The sequence below is a fragment of the Haliotis rufescens genome, unplaced genomic scaffold (assembly GCF_023055435.1).
Source record: "Haliotis rufescens isolate VD_foot unplaced genomic scaffold, xgHalRufe1.0.p SCAF_5, whole genome shotgun sequence".
Lineage (NCBI taxonomy): Eukaryota > Metazoa > Mollusca > Gastropoda > Lepetellida > Haliotidae > Haliotis > Haliotis rufescens.
The window spans coordinates 47711845-47731711 of NW_025964223.1; the positions used below are offsets into that span (position 1 = coordinate 47711845).

At 39.2% G+C, this 19867-nt stretch overlaps 1 protein-coding gene across 3 annotated transcripts; it reads right to left on the minus strand.

Annotated features, from left to right (window-relative positions):
* Positions 1-5951: 5951 nt before the first annotated feature.
* Positions 5952-18802, minus strand: LOC124137124 (otolith matrix protein OMM-64-like). 3 transcript variants are annotated; one of them, XM_048384060.1, is made up of 6 exons: positions 18654-18802; positions 18007-18156; positions 12172-12288; positions 11460-12003; positions 8682-8793; positions 5952-8438 (listed from the first exon to the last, which is right to left on the minus strand). In XM_048384060.1, the coding sequence occupies exons 1-6, from the start codon at positions 18672-18674 to the stop codon at positions 6383-6385; spliced, it is 3000 nt and encodes a 999-aa protein (XP_048240017.1). In that variant the 5' UTR covers positions 18675-18802; the 3' UTR covers positions 5952-6382. The 3 variants fall into 3 exon arrangements, with proteins under 3 accessions (XP_048240017.1, XP_048240016.1, XP_046359255.2); XM_048384059.1 differs by having other exon boundaries at positions 5952-8294; positions 8538-8793; XM_046503299.2 differs by having other exon boundaries at positions 5952-8793.
* Positions 18803-19867: the final 1065 nt, after the last annotated feature.

Genomic DNA, 19867 nt, shown 5'->3' on the forward strand with positions numbered 1-19867 from the left:
TGATCCTGATGATTTTTCACAAGAACTAAACACACGACTTCTCCAAGAGACCGCCTCCGTGGCTTGGGGGATAGCTATAGAAAGTCTGTCCGGTCGTGTCGTACCAAAAGACGATAAATGATATTATTTATTCATTTGTCTCCCTGTCTGGTGCTCCGCATCACAAGGGTAAGACAAGGACTGGTCGGCCTGGGGTCAGTATGCTGTGTCTAAAATGGGGTATCCATGTTAAAATGAGGCATGGTATTTCATCATGTCAGAACTATAAAACCGACATTAGTCCGGAATAGTACAAGCAGCCACACACATTGTCATTTAGGGCAGGTGAACGCGACGTTTCACCTCACCTCACCTCATCCGGCAGTACATATTAATCAACACAACATTTTACATTGGAAAGTGATGGTCAGCAATCATAATATACTGAACCAAATTAAAAACTTCACAATCCTAAAATTTTAACATTTTGACAAGTTATCATTGTGGGCCCTTATTGTGTATTTAAACAGTAATGGCCACGTATTGTCTTCAGATGACACCCGTTTTTGTGCAGATGAATCGATCAAAATCATGTGCACAGCACTATAGTGGCAAAAGTGGTTTTTCACGTGCACCTGGTCACGTGGCCATTATACCGCGCGCGTTTTCAGCCATACTTGTTAGCAGTCATTAACAAAAAAAGAAAAACACAAGAAAACAAAAGTCTTTACGGCCCTTTGTCATGCCACGCCTTTCAAATGTGCAACGTGAACGTGCCATCGGCACGTTGCAGACGGCAACGTCCGTAGCTGAAGTCGCAAGGACGATGGGTTGTAGTCGACGGACTGTTTATGATTTACAGACGCGTCTACAGCAAACGGGTACCACCGCTGATCGCCTTCGGCCAGGTCGACCACGTGTAATGTCACATGCAGAGGATCGTCAGATTGTCTTACGTCACCTCCGTTACCGATTTTTAACGGCTACATCAACCAGAAATGAACTGTTTAGGGGTAGACTGAGTGCGCAAACTGTTCGAAACCGTCTGAGGACTGCTCACCTTCAAGAACGTGTGCCATACTGCGGGCCGATTCTGACTCAATTACACAGACGTCAACGTCAATTGTGGGCACAGCGACACTTACGATGGACTCAGAGGAATTGGAATCAAGCCGTCTTCACTGACGAATCTGATTTAATCTTCGATTTGCTGATGGTAGGGCGAGGGTGTGGAGGCGTCGTCATGAAGGTTACGCACAGTGTTGTGTACAGGAAGTTGACAGATTTTGAGGCGGAAGTGTCATGGTGTGGGGTGCTTTCTGTGGCAATGCACGTTCCAGGCTTCTTGTCATCCGTGGCAATCTCAACGCTGCTGCTTACCGGGACCAGGTACTGGCACCAGAACTTCTGCCTTTTTTGGCGGCACATGGACCCGGTTTGATCTCCCAACACGACAATGCCAGACCCCAGACAGCAATTTTGACAAGGAATTTCCTTCAGAATGCGGAAGTCAACATCATGAACTGGCCGTCAAGGTCTCCCGATCTCAATCCCATCGAACACGTCTGGGATGATCTTGGCAGAAGTCTGCGCACTCTCCAGAACCAACCACAGAATTTGCAAGATCTTGGCACCATTTTGCAGCAACAATGGCGTCGTCTTCCCAATCATGTGTTCACAAGCATCACAAGGTCCATGCGGAGGCGTTGTGTGGCAGTTGTCAACGCACATGGTGGCCATACACGCTACTGAACTTGTGTGCCATCAGATTCTCGTGCTTGGGACTTATGATTTAAACTGTTGATGTTATTACCGAATACCGTAGGTGCTTGGAACAAATTATGGTTACCACCGTTAATTTAAATCCTTCTTTGGACATTTGTCCGTTGTATATCATATATGGGATTACTTTTAAAAATGTGAAGTTTTTAATTTGACTCAGTATACGTCACATATCTGTAAAGTATTATTAGTACTCTGAAGCCAGTGACATATCACATAATTGTTTAATTAGTATTTAAATGCCTGAATGCCTGTCTATTCATCCATTCATCTTTTTGTACTTATGGATACCGCTAATTGTAAATAAAAGCGACAACACCTTTCCATTATCATAAGAAATGAATACACAATGCCATTTAGAAAGTGGTCAAATGTAACAAATGTTATATTTGGGATAACACTTTCTTAATTAAGCACAGATTCCCGTACTTTCTCTCTGTATTCATAGCTTTAGGCCATGGGAGCCGTGCCAACTTACACTTGTCAGAGGGGTACACAAAGTACGTGATCTAGACTACCAGCTGTCGGAATTTCATTTTTGTGGAAGCCTCGGTGGCTGAGTGGGTTATATCGCTGATTTTGTGTGCTGGCGATTAGGTGCCTCACTCTGCCAGTGTGGGTTCGAATCCAGGACGGGACTCAACCCAAAAAAGCACGAGAAAGTGTTATCCCAAATATAACATTTGTTATCATAAGAAATCTCTTAAAAAACAGAGACCATTGTACGATTCCGACTATATCATAAGCATGTGTTTATGAATCCCTTTAAAATAGTGATGATACCAGGTGTTCGCGAAAGGTGAGCGTATCCTGCTGGTCCCTGGCACAATAGCATATTACTCTCCTTTGTTAATCATATATTATATTCAAATTACTCATATACCTTATGTTAATAATTGTACTGTGGGGCTGTGGCCTTCATGTCCCATTAATAAGTATTCAACATGACAAGCAATGGGCCTGGAGAAATTGTGATATATGTAAATATATACAATATGTGTATGTCTAACGATGTAACTTTGCTGATGAACCATATATCTCAGGGTCAACTGATTGGTTCATTCACATAATAAGCAATTTAGACTGTCCTCAACAAGACATGAACATGAACAACATGAACATGAACATTCGTCTCCGTCACACTGTGACATTATTATAATTAAGGGTGTAGTGGAACTGTATCTTCTTCATATTAAGTACATTCAGTAGCATGCATAAAACTGTGGTTTATTAATAATTTTACATTAATGTCACTTTCATTTTAATGCACTTTTTATGAAAATATATTTCATAGTAAATCTTTTTTAAGTAAACCATTCTTAAAGGATTGTTCTAACTGAAAAAAACTCATCAACACAATGTTTTATTTGTATTATTTAATTAATGGGAATATTAATACCAAATCCCCACTGATAAATAAACTGTTTCCGATACGGGCGTTTGCGTCCAATCTCCGAGGCGCTATGTTTCAATCCTAGCATCATCGTGACGAACCGTGACGTTTCTGTGATGCATTACGTGATATGAGTGACAGCCAAGAGCGAGTGTGACCATGCATGGGTGTTGAGAGAGTTTATATCTCTCTGTTAATAGCCTACATGAAGGTTTTGTCTCGCTGGCCTTGACAAAACGTCTTCTTTACCCCACTTCTGTCCTGCCATAAAATGTCAAATGGAAATTTGACAGTATTTTAATTATATTTAAACGATACTTAAGTTAAATGCCTCTAAAAGTCAAGAATGAGTCTTAATTTTCATTTTTAGACTTTAAATGCTATTTTATCAAAATTCTATAAAGGCGTTAGAAATTCACACTTTCCTGTTCTATGACGTCACTGTTTCCCGTTGACGACACGTTTGACTGATGAGAGTAACTTTGTCATGGTATCGTACGTGACTGACAGTCATTAGGAATGCCGAGTACGAACTCTACACTGAATGTCCGTTTGTACGCTGTCATCCTGCCCACGTTCGATTTCAGAGGACATTAATGTTTGTTCCTTCATCCAGCACGCAGCGGCTACCGTTATTGGGTTCAAACAGTGGCAGATTTTAAGACCATACAAATCCGGCTTCCTGGTATGGTCCACTAAGGTAAAATGTCCAAACTGACGATCACACAGGAAAGTGGTACGAGTGTTTGCCTGTCACCCCGAAGCTCCAAATTCGATTCAATAATTGGGATAAAGTGTGACGTCAACTCGAGGTATCATAATGTAGCTGCAACCATGTTAAAAGTGATTTGCAACTTCACTCACTCAGGTAATAAATTTATTCCATTTCTGACAAAACAGACATAGAACGTAGTGTGTCATAATTCCTATAATGCGTGTATCCGGACGTGGATTCGAATCCCTAATTCGATTATGACGTTACATGTATATATGTTAACAATATACCCCTGATCGTGGAAATAAACCCAACTGATGAAGGTCTACGACCTTTGTTGGAGTTTAGCTGCTTTCTTGAGCTGATAAAACCTCATATAAGTCAACTCAAATATTATTCAAAGAGGTGTTAATCTCCAACCCCTTATGCACTCGCGTCGTTATGTGTGCATTCACTCTAAGTTATTCAAATGTTGACTGATACCCCGTTCATATGCACAACATTTACTCACGTAAATAATTTTGCACATGTGTAACTATACATACGTGTGTATATGTAAATTAACTATGCGTTCACATGAAAATTAACTTAGGTATGGAAATAAGGTATGTTAATGGTGTAAGCTATACAAATTCATCAGTCTGTTCACGGCTTTCAACATGAAAAGGTTGTTTTCCAAAGTCGAAAGAAAAAAGAGTTACCTTACAGATCTAGAAATCTTCGCATGAAGCAACATGTGACCGATTAAATCTTTACACAATTTTTTGACTCCTTGAAACTCTGGACGTCCGCAAAAAAGTTGGTATTGCTGTATACTGAATAGTGTCAACTTCAGAATACAGAACTGTTGACAATTTGTTTGGTGTTGGCAAATCAACCTATCCATTAATTAGATCATCCTCTGACGTTGGTATAAACGTTCACATTACAACAAAGGCACACAGTGCAAATTTACAATTACATTTGCAATTGTTCCATACATGAAGCAAATTTGCTTCTAGTGTAAATATACGCACACGAGTAAACGCGTTCACTTAACAAGAAAACTCACGTATGTATATTTACACACGCAAGCAAATATACACACATATGTATAGAGGTGCATGTGGTCGGGGTATTAGAGATGAGATTAGAGATAGACAATGCAACAGTAAGAAATTGCTCACTGATTCATTGCCATAGGCACATCTGTTTGAACATTCTTTCGATGATCTAACTAGGTCAACCTTACACATTATACAACCTGAGGATAAATCGTCCTTTTTAAAGAATTCTTTTTACGTAAAAACCGAACGCTTAAAGTCATGAGGATGTCACACATGACAGATAGTTATATCCATCAACATGTGCAAACAAATGACTCTTGTCATGTCTTATCAGGAGCCTGAAAGTAGATTGGACGGCCACAGTAAGGATCCCGGTGTGGGTTACCAATGGCTTTTAAGATGTGTCCTGTCCTCGCTGATTTTGTATGTCATCTTACCCCAATAGTTTGTTGCTGAAGCTATTGGTCACAATGGGCCTGAGGGATAGCCTAGTGGTTACAGCGTTTGCTCGCCACGCCGAAGACACGCGTACGATTCACCACAAGGGTACAATGTGTGAAGCCCATTTCTGGTATCCCCTGCCTTGACATTGTTGATTATTGCTGAAATGCAGCGTAAAACCATACTCACTCACTCACTCTATTGGTCACGCTCATTGCTTCGTGTAAGTGTTTGGGTTGACACTTGACACTTGTTCAAGCGTTCATTTGACACGGCGAAGAATTCATTTCTATTCCCAGTATTGGTACAATGTGTGAAACCCGTTCTTGATGTTTACCGCCGTGATATAACAGCTGAAGAGGCGTAATATCAACCTCACTCATCCTTATTTTTTTCAGTCACATATTAATGATAATGCCGTGGTTACCATTAATTTAGATACTATTTGCATTGTGTGCTTGTATGCCCATGATACATCACTAGTGTCTTGTTATATGATGGGTGACAACTTAGAAATGTCCTATAATATCATACTGTACTAACGTCAATACAACACTAAACGTGTTTAGCATATCCAAATAAAGGAATATAATTATACAAATATATATTTATTCACTTAACTATAGTGTAAGCCTACAAATTGGTATAAGGAATATAACATCACGATTAGCACTAATGGAGACGACAGTATAAACAGTTAAACAATGTCATGTGGTATATACAAAGTCTAGAGCACATTGTATACAAATAGAGCTACATATATACATAGTGGCGGACCAGCCGCCTTGGGTAAAGACACTCTGAAAGCACAGTGGGTATGTATCAAACAGCTTGCTGACAAACATGGTTCCGTTGTTACTTTTGATTTTATTGCTCGTGAAAAGCCAGTCAACACGTCGGAGATAGTTCTCAAGAGAAGGATATGTACTGATGATATAATTCTGCAAAAATGTCGTAATATGGAAACACAGACTCACATCATACATTGCATTGACAATAAATTAATCCTGATTTTTTAAATTTGTTTCACTCTTCCGCGACGTCAAATCCTTCTTCACTGCTGTTCATTAACCCGTCTATTGAGGCCCCTCCGTTGTGCATCGTTCCTATCGTGGGATACATCTCCGACATGGTATCTAAGGAAGTGTCTCTTACGTCAGCAGCTGCATCAACACTGTCACTGAAAGCATCCAACATCGACCCTCTCACGTCATTGACAGTATCTGCAACGTTAGCAGCAGCATTCATCAGGGAGTCAGCCATATTGCCCACTGCATCACTTCCTGCATCATTAGCATCCCCAACCACATCTTGCATCGTATCAACCATGCCATTTTGAGCATCTGAAACATCACCGACCGTGTCGTCCATTAAATCAGCTATACCATCATCATCAGAAAGATCATCTTGATCATCAGGTGTGCTGTCATCAGTGATTGTGTCGATTCTGTCTTCCAAAGCATCTCTCATATTTTCCAAGGGTGTGTCATCATCATCATCATCAGAAAGATCATCTTGATCATCAGGCGTCCTGTCATCAGTGATTGTGTCTATCCTGTCTTCTAAAGCGTCTCTCATAGTTTCCAAGGGTGTGTCGTCATCATCATCAGAAAGATCATCTTGATCATCAGGTGTGCTGTCATCAGTGATTGTGTCGATTCTCTCTTCCAAAACATCTCTCATATTTTCCGAGGGTGTGTCATCATTATTGTTAAAGAGGTCATCTTGATCATCAGGTGTGCTGTCATCAGTGATTGTGTCGATTCGCTCTTCTAAAACGTCTCTCATATTTTCCAAGGGTGTGTCGTCATCATCATCAGAAAGATCATCTTGATCATCAGGTGTGCTGTCATCAGTGATTGTGTCGATTCTCTCTTCCAAAACATCTCTCATATTTTCCGAGGGTGTGTCATCATTATTGTTAAAGAGGTCATCTTGATCATCAGGTGTGCTGTCATCAGTGATTGTGTCGATTCGCTCTTCTAAAACGTCTCTCATATTTTCCAAGGGTGTGTCATCATCATCAGAAAGATCATCTCGACCATCAGGTGTGCTGTCATCAGTGATTGTGTCGATTCTCTCTTCCAAAGCATCTCTCATATTTCCCCAGGGTGTGTCATCATTATCGTTAAAGAGGTCATCTTGATCATCGGGTGTACTGTCATCAGTGATTGTGTCTATCCTGTCTTCTAAAGCGTCTCTCATAGTTTCCAAGGGTGTGTCGTCATCATCATCAGAAAGATCATCTTGATCATCAGGTGTGCTGTCATCAGTGATTGTGTCGATTCTGTCTTCTAAAGCGTCTCTCATGTTTTCCAAGGGGGTGTCATCATTATCATCAGAAAGATCATCTCGATCATCAGGTGTGCTGTCATCAGTGATTGTGTCGATCCTGTCTTCCAGAGCATCTCTCAAATTTCCCCAGGGGGTGTCATCATTATCGTTAAAGAGGTCATCTTGATCATCAGGTGTACTGTCATCAGTGATTGTGTCGAATCTCTCTTCCAAAGCATCTCTTATATTCTCCAAAGGAGAGTCATCACTGCCACCATTATCAACAACGTCATCTTGGCCTTCAGATGTGTCATCATCATCATCATCATCAGTCATTTCCTCGATTCTATCTTCTAAAGCGTCTCTCATAGTCTCCAAAGGAAAGTCATCACTGTCATCAGTATCAACAACGTCATCTTGGCCTTCAGATGTGTCATCATCATCATCATCAGTCATTTCCTCGATTCTGTCTTCTAAAGCGTCTCTCATAATCTCCAATGGAGAGTCATCAATGTTATCATTATCAACAACGTCATCTTGGCCTTCAGATGTAACATCATCATCAGTCATTTCCTCAATTCTGTCTTCTAAAGCGTCTCTCATAATCGCCAATGGAGAGTCATCAATGTCATCGTTATCAACAACGTCATCTTGGCCTTCAGATGTGTCATCATCATCATCATCAGTCATTTCCTCGATTCTGTCTTCTAAAGCATCTCTCAAAGTCTCCAATGGAGAGTCATCACTGTCATCATTATCAACAACGTCATCTTGGCCTTCAGATGTGTCATCATCATCATCATCATCAGTCATTTCCTCGACTCTGTCTTCTAAAGCATCTCTCAAAGTCTCCAATGGAGAGTCATCACTGTCATCATTATCAACAACGTCATCTTGGCCTTCAGATGTGTCATCATCATCATCATCATCATCATCATCATCATCATCAGTCATTTCCTCGATTCTGTCTTCTAAAGCGTCTCTCATAGTCTCCAATGGAGAGTCATCAATGTCATCGTTATCAACGTCATCTTGGCCTTCAGATGTGTCATCATCATCATCAGTCATTTCCTCGATTCTGTCTTCTAAAGCGTCTCTCATATTCTCCAAAGGGGCGTCATCGTCGCTGCTATCATCATCCAATTCGTTGTCATCTAAGATATCTGGTTGATTTAAAATGAATCATTACTACACAATGACATAGAAAATAGCATGTGATTTGCAATTAGCATTAATTGATTTATTATACGTGTAAAACATTTGTTGTTAATGCGATAGTACGCAGGAAATGTTTTGTTAAGAAAGATTAATTCAGTCAACTAATCATTAGTTACAGAAACCTCTAATTCTATATTGAATCAAGTAATAACTAAAACAACCAACCATAAACAATTAATTGTTTAATTCAAAATGTTACGATATCGACACATGGATACGAAAGTAAACAACGATGTTGCATGCCAGTGACTAACATGTGGTTAGACCAAGAAGGATGCTGACATTGATAAATAGTACATTGTTGGAGTAAGCGTCATGTTATTGCTCTATGTATGACATATATATATATATGAATATACTTACCATCAATCACGCATTGTACAAACATAACATGTGACGAGTCGGAAGCTTGAGTAAGTTCAAGTGTTAAAATGTACAAAGGGAATAGCCTACCATAGTGATGGTACTTTGTTATATAGTGACAATATAATACTTATTATATCCACCTTAAACAAAATGAAATATACTCTGTTATTTCCAAATTCATACACTATTCATACATAGTTGTATTATTAAAGATATTTTTAAATGATAATACAATGATAATTTCTTGGTAGAGAAAGACCGTAAGATTAATATGACTTTTCAACATATTTGATATTCCATGGCGCCAACATAGTAATAATATGGATTGTAAATTGTACTCCGATTATTTATTACGAATAAGTCTTGGGTATGTATTATAGCTTACATAGATGGAATTTAAACTACTGCTCAGCACGAGGTAGTGTAATAAGATATATAAAACACGATTGTCTTAATTGTTAGTTTCATTTTGCTATTATGTTCAGTGGTATGATAAACTGAATGTTAACTGGTTCCTATTCCACGATTTTTATACCAGATTAAATTATACATTATATATTGTGTTTATTACTCTGATTGTCAACAACTGTGTCCGCCTTTGAGTACATGTTGAAAATGATATAACGTTGTGCAACAATGAAAACTTGCACATTTCTGAATACATGTTCATGGACTGATTGTTACTGTTTTAATGCGCTATATTTTCATTATGAACAAACTTGCTTGCAATACTGAACAATACGCATGTAAAACACGTCCCGACTAAATTATCGCATCAGGGCCAGGTACATATGTATGCGTGATTAAGCGGACCATTTTTAATCATCAAGAAGAAATGACACAGTGAATGTACAGTTGAAACTCTTCTCTAATTACATATCAAATCCCAAATCCATTTCGAAATCATCCATCAACATCAAGGGCAATGGATTTGGATATCCAAAACCCTGTGCTTGAGGTTGCGTTTGAGGCCCCATGCCTGGACCCATTTGAGGTGCCATGTATGGTCCCATATATGGACCCATTGGTCGTCCAATGCCTTGACCCATATTAGGACCCATCTGATTTCCCATATATGGACCCATTGGTCGTCCAATGCCTTGACCCATATTAGGACCCATCTGATTTCCCATATATGGACCCATTGGTCGTCCAATGCCTTGACCCATATTAGGACCCATCTGATTTCCCGTGTATGGACCCATGTATGGTCCCATACTTGGACCCATTTGACGTCCCATGTATGGACTCACAGGCTGAGAACCCATACCCATTCCCCTGTTCATTGCCATGGCGGCCATCATACCGCCCATGTTATCCATACCATCCATGCCCATCATATCTCCCATGTCCCCCATCGCATCCCCCATACCACCCACCATATCGCCCATATAATCCCTAGCATCTCCTAGCATATCACCCATACCACCCACCATATCGCCCATATTATCCCTAGCATCTCCTAGCATATCACCCATATCTCCCACCGCATCACCCATACCACCCACCATATCGCCCATAGTATCCCTAGCATCTCCTAGCATATCACCCATATCACCCATAGCATCGCCCATACCACCCATCATATCGCCCATAGTATCCCTAGCATCTCCTAGAATACCACCCATACTTCCCATCGCATCGCCCATAGCATCACCCATACCACCCACCATATCGCCCATAGCATCACTAGCATCAGCAACCATGTCACCCATACCTCCCATCGCATCACCCATACCACCCATCATATCCCCCATAGTATCTCCAGCGTCTCCTAGCAAGTCACCCTTACCTCCCATCGCATCGCCCATAGCATCACTAGCATCACCAACCACATCACCAAAACCTCCCATCGCATCCCCAATCGTGTCCTCAGTATCACCTACTATATCGCCGACATCACCCACAGCATCCCCAACGCCTCCTACCATATCATCTACAGCATCTCCAGCATCCCCTGCCAAATCACCAAAAGTATCCCCAGTTTCCCCAAACATATCTCCTCCCATAGCGACAGCACTCGCTGGGTTCATCCCCCCAGCTGCTATAGCCATAGCGGGAGTCATGTCCTCAACACCATCACCAAGAGCATCTAGACCACCATCTACCTCATCCGCCCTATCGCCCAAAGCATCACCAATATCAGAAACACCGTCAGAAAACCCCTCACCAACTTCCCAAAACGCGTCTGCTGAAGCACCACCAAGTACACCGTCAACAGTATCTGGAATATCACCAACTGTACCTTCTAAGACATCCTCCAGATCTGTTTCTGCACCTTCCAATGATGTTTCAAGACTATCTTCAACATCATCCCTGATATCATCAGCTTGGTCATCGGCATCGTCCAACAAGTCCTCAAACGCATCTGTTGCCTGGTCGACCACATCGGCCCTTGCCTCAGCAATATCTTCTATGGCATCATCAAAATCGTCGGAAGCTTCATCTTCAACTTCACGGCTGTTGTCATCAACATCATCAGTCACATCGTCAACATCATCTACCACATCGTTCACATCATCTGCCACATCATCAACATCATCTGTGACGTCATCAACTATATCAGTCACATCATCTCCAACTTCTGCCATATCATCACGAATATCGCCAACGATATCATTTACATCGTCGTTAACATCATCGACAATGTCAGCAGCTGCATCGATGACATTATTAGCTGCGTCAGAAGCAGTGTCAACGACATCTGCTGCGTTGTCGGCAATGTCATTCCTGACATCGTTGATATTCTCAACAACGTTCTCAACCACATCAGGCACAATGTCTGGCGTCTATAATGAAAGAAAAAATATTTATAAAATATTAATTTTACGTGCTAAATAACCAGATATTTTTATTAAATATTCATTTAAGGAACGTTCAAAGAAATGCATACCGTCGGAAAATTCATATATATGAAAATATTGTGGAGTACGACATTTGTATGGTCGCAGACTCACGTCGTCAGGGATGCCGACAGCGTTACCCAGCATACCCAGGCCATTCTGGTTCTGTCCAAAGCTACCCTGTTGATTCTGCCCATTGAACATCCCTGCCTGAGCTGCTCCGCCCGTAATCTGTAACAGACACATGACATTGAAGAACGAAAAACAAAAAGAAGTAGAATAAAAAGAAGATAATTCGGAGAAATTAATTATTGAATTAGGACGAATATCTATTTACAATATATCATCTTTGAACTTGCAAATTATCTCAAAACACTGCCGGGTTATGTTGTTTTTATTGATTATGTCAACTTGTCAGGATGTGGGATGAAAAACAGCCAACACTTCATAATGTGACATTATAATGGGCGGATTGCTGTTGAGATAGGCATTAACATAAAAACATGTTGTTTATCAGTACGTTACACGGATCTTACGGTCAAAGTGCAAGATCGTGACTCGGGGAGTTCCATGAAAGCTTTTATAGAATATTCTCGTACACCTGTAGTCCTATTTACGTTCTCTCGCTGTCATAAACTTCGGCGTGATAAATAACTACATACAACTAGTGTCTTGACAACATGTTCACAGGCGGCGGACTTTAAATACTGACTAGTGAGCACATTCATCTACCTTCAAGATACAACATATGGCGATAACCATAACTCATATTTCACAATGTGTCGAGCATGTGCATTATTATTTTCTATATCAAGAATATATCTAAATAACCACTTTTGATTTTTTAAAATATAACATGGGTTGTCGATTTCCGACATAGGTACAATGTGTGAAGTCCATTTCTGGTGTTCCCCGCCGTTATATTGCTGGAATATTGCTAAAAGCGGCGAAAGAACAAACTCACTCACTCACTTTTAAAAATGGATAACTATATATACAGTGTCAAAATAAGGATATAATGTATAAGTAACGTGTTTGCATAAGCATATTGTTTATAAGCAATATGTCGAACAACAATTTCTGTATGAACAATATGTATGAAAATTCAAAACATCAATGCTTGAAACCAATTAGTCTCGACTATCTGCCGAAGCGTATTTTATTGGGCGTTAAGGGCAAAATTGTGTTGAAACCCGTTCGAATGGATAACTGAAAATCAATGATGACTCAAGGTGTTCGCGAAAAATATTGTATCAAGATACCCGCGTTCGAGACAAAAGGGTTAATGCATGTGTACATTCGTCAAATATTACCTTAAGTTATCTGTTTATAATACGAAATACGAACGAAAGTTACTTAGAATAATACTGTTTCTTCTTTTGTACTTATAAGAAGTATGAGGATACTGTGACAAATGGAAGGGATAAACATACTAAGTCCTTTAGTTTGTGTCGGTACATTTGTCCAGCAGCCCCTAAAGGACCAGAGCGACCTCTGTTACTGATATGACGTATGCCCTACCATGTCCCTCTGTAATGAGGTAATGGATGGTGTATGATACGACTGGTAACATACGAACCGCCCAAGATCTTTGATATATAGAAATAGGACACGCAAGCCGAACGTGGCGCCATGGTCCCATATTAGATGACAAGTATGACTGTATAACTCCTTACTACGGCACACGCATGCGGATAGGGGTTCATGAGACATAGTTACTTTATCAAAACATATTTGGTTGTGAGGTGGAAGATGTTTTATGACATTTATATTTACTTATTCATGAATGATATTGAAGTTACGTATGATTAACTGTCAAGGCAGTTTATATTCATAGAATAGATTAGAATTTGTGTTCAAATCAATAACAAAAGATTATTTTGAGTTTATTATTATCATTATTATTGTTGTTGTTGTTGTTGTTGTTGTTGTTGTTGTTGTTTACACTTGATATCGTTTTCAGTATGTCAGCGGAAACTAGCAATGTACTTTGCGGTCACCTTGACAAGCAACCATACGAACCGCTGCTCACACAAACCGTCCCAGGACTGGTGGAAACCACAGTATGGCGGAAAACAGTCAATGTACTTCCTCGGTGGAAAAATGAACTGATACACTCACATTAAACCCAGCCGCCCAATACAAATCAGATGAACGCGTGAGATAATTTATAGTCAAAGGAGAAATGGATTTTAGCTGCGCGCATAGTTTATGCATGAAAGCTGTGGTCAAGTCGATCCTGTGTTGGTGAACGTGGCATGTTCACAGCGACGTCTTCCAGACATACTTTAATGTCATCTTGTGTCCGATGCATTCCTATTTTGACTTGTACCATATTTTCCCGTGTTTGTGTAGGTAAACAATGTACTTTCCTGTGCATATATTCGTGACTGGTGTCACCGGTGGAGCAGAATACACTCGCCATTTCACGAACGCCTGGCATCATCACTATTTGATAGTGATTCCTATCCACAATGCCATGCTCATGATACAGTCGGTATCGTACAATCCCTATGAATTTGGAAAGGGTTTTCGTTTGTGTTTTTCATAATTTAAATTAACTCGAAAAGCAAAAGCCTACCATGAGAATTACCCTGGGTAATTTACAGACGTCACATCACTTTGAATTTATTGTGTAGTGAAGGATGAGATCTGATGAGATAGTCAATAAGTCACGATTTCCTTGTGCTAGTTTTGGCTTGTGATGCGTCACTTACCTCTTTTACAGCCTATCTATGTCACATAAGAACGTTTCTTGCCCCGATCACATTCCCATTCACTTATGCATCTGCATGGTTGAATTTGATGGCTATTAGTGCGTTCAAAAATCGATACTAACCATTTTCAACATTTGGCCTGTGAATGTCCAAAAATATATATTGTTTTCCTTAGGTTTTGTTTTATTTGGGAAGCAAGACCACAAACATGACAGCATTACCCACTACTTTGCGGGAATATCAGGTTTTACAAAGAACAATCTCAGCACTGGTATCAGCTAAAATAAATTATTATATGGAATGTGCTGATACAATAAGGGAACACAATTTAATAACGATGCAATATAACAAATTTTCCCGGCGATTTCAATTTATTATAAAATGCTTGTTTCAAGTAAGACTAACATGTTGAAAATTGATGGTTAGTGGTGTGGCATTAAGCCCCGACGGTTGGGTCGTTGCTCATGATGTTGATGACTGGATTGTCGCCTCCCGATTCGATCGTTTGCATGCCGCCGTCATATGGCAGTAATATTGCCGAGTTCTATGCAACAAACAAACACTTACTTTTTTGGAAATTGTGAGAGTTGAGGTTGCTACCGGTACTGCAGGACATGTATATCCTTTTTGCGTATACCTGGTGTCAGCACTGATCAGTTCATATAGTTTTTCTTACTATTTTGCATTTTACGCCGCAATGCATCTGTTTCGGTAGATAATGGAGACTGTATTCAATGCAACACCCTTTGGAATATGTTTTGGATGATATTTGAAAAGGGTTATTTTCTTGCGTTGATGTCTTGGATTTACTACATTATCAAACATTCCAAGGTCATCTTTGGGTCATACATGGCCAGGCATGACAAACACGTGTTTTCCTTTGTGAGAAATGTCTTATTGCTCTGGATATTGCAATGTAGACAGAAGGGTGTCATTGCCTAGCATCCTCGGAACTGGTGTCCAACGAGTGAGTGAGTGAGTTTTGAGATAAACGCTTTCATCACGATGTAAAGAATATCAGGGTGTGTCAGCTAAATATGGGCAAGAAGTTCACAGTGTCATAAAGTGACACAGACATCTATTACTTTTTTGCGGCAAACGGACGCTGGCAATCTATATGTTGCACCGGTAACAGTTTTACCCTAACTCTTCATTGTATGATGGAATGTTTTTGCCAAAGATACTAGACCTTGACTGTATTCAGACCTGAGATTATTCATACGTTATTTACATATTTAACATTAAAACCTAGACGTGTTGAGAAGTGTATTCCTCTTATGACTTGTGGTCATAAATGTGGGTCATGTGCCGTGAGCGACGTGATACATGAACGTAACTAGTTGTTCTACGACCTTTGATGTGTCATATATCTTCCTTCAACTACGCAGTGCGTGGATGGGTCATCAATCGCCACGGCTAAACTCCAAATCCCCCGTGCTCTTCCTAACAGTCATATTCACATGGCTATCTAAAATCCCTGTGTCTGGTTGGATACTTATACGTTTTGATACAAAGAGAACACTTCTCCAAATCATTGGATTATGAAGTTTGTCTGCTGAATTATTAAAGCAGAGATTAAGAGTATAAACATAAAAAGAAGTAGTTTATCATGTTTGATGAGTTTTATTTAAGTCTATTGACAATATTCTGGAAGCTTAGAAAATTAGCCTCAACATTTGATTCTGACATGAGTTTCTGTTTTCAGACTGGTTTAGAAGACATACGAATATTGTATTTAAGTAGGGTCGGATACCAAAAAAATTATAGGAAAATATCGTCGACAGAGAACGCCATAAACATCACAGATAAACAGACAGTTGTATTCATTCTCGATATAACCCTTATTACAATTAATACAGTCTTTTATCTCCAGGTTTGTGTAAAGATAACCAGATTTATTATTGAAAGAGTGCGAACTACAACGAAACTTTGGCTATTGCAAACCAAAAATTGTTATTGATGAAAGAAAGAATTCACTATCAAAAATATTCTTATAAAGTTTGGATTTAGCTGATGTGGACTTTTTGTAAACGTAAGATGCCAATTGTGTACATATTTGCATTGCAACCGGAACAGATTCTGGAATGTAAGATAAATAATAACCTGCTCCCTGCTTCTCCTACACATAACCAAAACCAAAACTATATAAGTAAATGCTGTTAGAGTCATCGACTGTTTATACAATTGAAAATAATACTCTGACAATTCAGACGCATAATAATTTAAGATGCCTTATTGCCTGGAGCTGAACACGAGACCATTCACTGAAGGTTGATGTACACGTGGTTATTGCATTAAGACGTCGATCTTACATGACAGCCGCACACTAGCTAAAGACTGCTGTACGTTTGTCTGTACGTGGATGACATTAAGCTAATAGTCAGCAACAGCATAACTGTGCCATGGCGGTCTTAAAGACAAATGGTTGAAGGGTTGTACAAGAACACGTATCGACTTGTACAACACATTTCCGTTCACAACTAAGATATAATTACATCTGTTGACATACATCCATGTAGAGGGCACAGTGGCTGTGACCACCTATTCCCATGTCATACACTACATGCGCCAATCGTAAGGGTGTGGATTTATTATATCCTCAAAAGATGACATATTTAAATGTACGAATTCTGATTTAGACCAAGATAAAGTAACCGTGATTGTTAAGTTGACTAACATAACCCAAGCCTTAGCCATAAGACATTTATCTTTTTCACAATCCCCATATATAACGGGTGTCACTGTAACATAAACGTAATACTTCATGTCTAATGCAAATGTGACGACATCTGGACAATTGACCATTGTCGTCTGTACTATGATAGAGAACTACGAATTCATTTTACAAAGACATTTATCAAGCGTAATCTCTATACGAGAAATGAGGTTTTAGTCTTGGAGTCTTGTACTACCTATTGTTTAGTTTGATGTAATTTCAAGCAATATAGTTTATTATAGTAATTGTACAAAAACCGTGTTAAACAACCCGATTCACAATAATGATCACATTACGAATCTAATCTAAAACTAATCTTCACATTTGACCTGTCTGATAAGTATGTCCTTGGCTGCATATGGTCTTCATATGCAACAGAGTATTCATTCTCATAAGGCGTTGTTGCTCTATCTGTATAATAGGATAGTGTTTAATGAGAATACGCATGTGAAATGCAAAACTGTGGACTGACTGTGTATTTTTATGTTGAATATAATATTGCAAAATATATCTTACCAAGTTGTCCTCATCACTTCCTTTGCCGAGGTTTCCCGAGACTCCCAGGCCAACAAGAACACCGCCAATGCCAACAATACCCATAATTGTTCCGATGATCAGCCATTTTAACAATGACGTAGATTTGGCGGCGGGTTTCAAGGCAGCGGCCTGCAACAGTGAAATTATTTATCAAAGTACAGGAAAGCACTAAAATAAATGACCTGAAATAAATTATTTCTATGTACTGTCGTATATATTACCACGACAGAGATATAGAATTTTGAAAAGAAACAACATTAGAAAATGTCAAATGTACAGTTTACATTAAACGTGTAGATACATATTAGTAACTATGTAGTAGAATGTACTGTCGCTAACAATGTCACGTGGTGAAAGAACCCCTTAATGAAAATGAAATTGTTGTTCTTGTTAATTCATTGGTTCATTATTGATTATCATAACTTAACGGAAATATGTATAGTTATGTGGAAAATACTTGAGTGTCCATCAATTTAATTATGTCTTGTACACTTGCAAGCCTATCTTACCGAAAAGTAAAGGTATGGAAACAATAAATGTGTAGACGTGATTAGACGTTAAACAGCTATTGTCATTCAAGTTTTGTTAAACATCGTTATAGTATTATAGTTCTATTATGTACTTACTTCTAGATCGTAACCTCCCATTATGGCAGTTTGAAATGAAAAAGAAATTCCTCGAAACACAAGGTAGGATCCAACAGGGGAGGATGCGACCAGCACACCCTTGACGAAATTTTGGCTTAATTCTTCCAAAAAGTTGCCTTAAATAAACCATGCCCACGTGTCCTGGTCTTGCCCTATCAGCGCAATCGACGTCATGTCATTGGCATTCCTGGAAACGAGGCTGAGCGTGAGGTTGTTGTTGGGCCAAACAAGAGACACATTGAGAGAAGTGTGGATCATTCATCTCCAGAACCTGCTTGACAGTTATGTCTAGTTCTTTTCCCACTCAGCGCTGATGACTGTTGCTTCGGGGCAAACTGGGAGATGTCGTGAAACCTTTCACTGAAAATAAATGTAGACAGGTATACCTAGGTCAGAGGTTTATGGGATAAGCATGTATCGGGCTAAGTTTCTTAACAAATTCTTACCTGGTCAGCTTCTGGCAAGACCTCGTGATGTCATATGACGCGCGAAGACGTACAATGTATTTAATGTAAAATGATACACGAGCATCCGTCATTAAACGTAATTGTTATCCTGTAACACCTATTTCAACCACAAAACGTGCTACATGGGTGGGATAGATTATTATCAATTATGCCATTTAATTGCTTTGTTCATCGTCATTATAGTGTCATATGAGAAATTTCAAAATACAACGTCATGAAATGTCTTTTCGAGTGCTTTCTGTATTTAAATTTTACATTTTGAAAGTGAAGCGTGAGATGCCAACACTCATTTCTTCAGTTCTTAAATGGGTTTATACATTTGAGTCATTTTCAACTGTCTCTGATGCTACACGTTGCTTTTGTAATTATATATATATATATATATATATAATGAGATGAGACTCGAGTTGAAAGCGCTAGCCAATTATAACTTCAATCTTACTCCACTTATCTAATTATTACTTCATATTGATGTCTTAATGAGCCTGATTAATATTTTCATTTATTTCTGTTTATGGTGCTTCTAATTTTAAATATGTGTTTGTAAATACCAGTTTTATGTATTTTGATTCTGCTTATTGATGTTTTTAACGTTACAATTTTTTACTGTTTATGAATGTCCTTTTATGGCGTTTCGGATATACCAAGTTTAATATGTACGCTTAATTTTTAATTATTTCAGTTAAGATCTGTTTGTGAATCTGTTGATCAGTTAAGAGTCTAGTG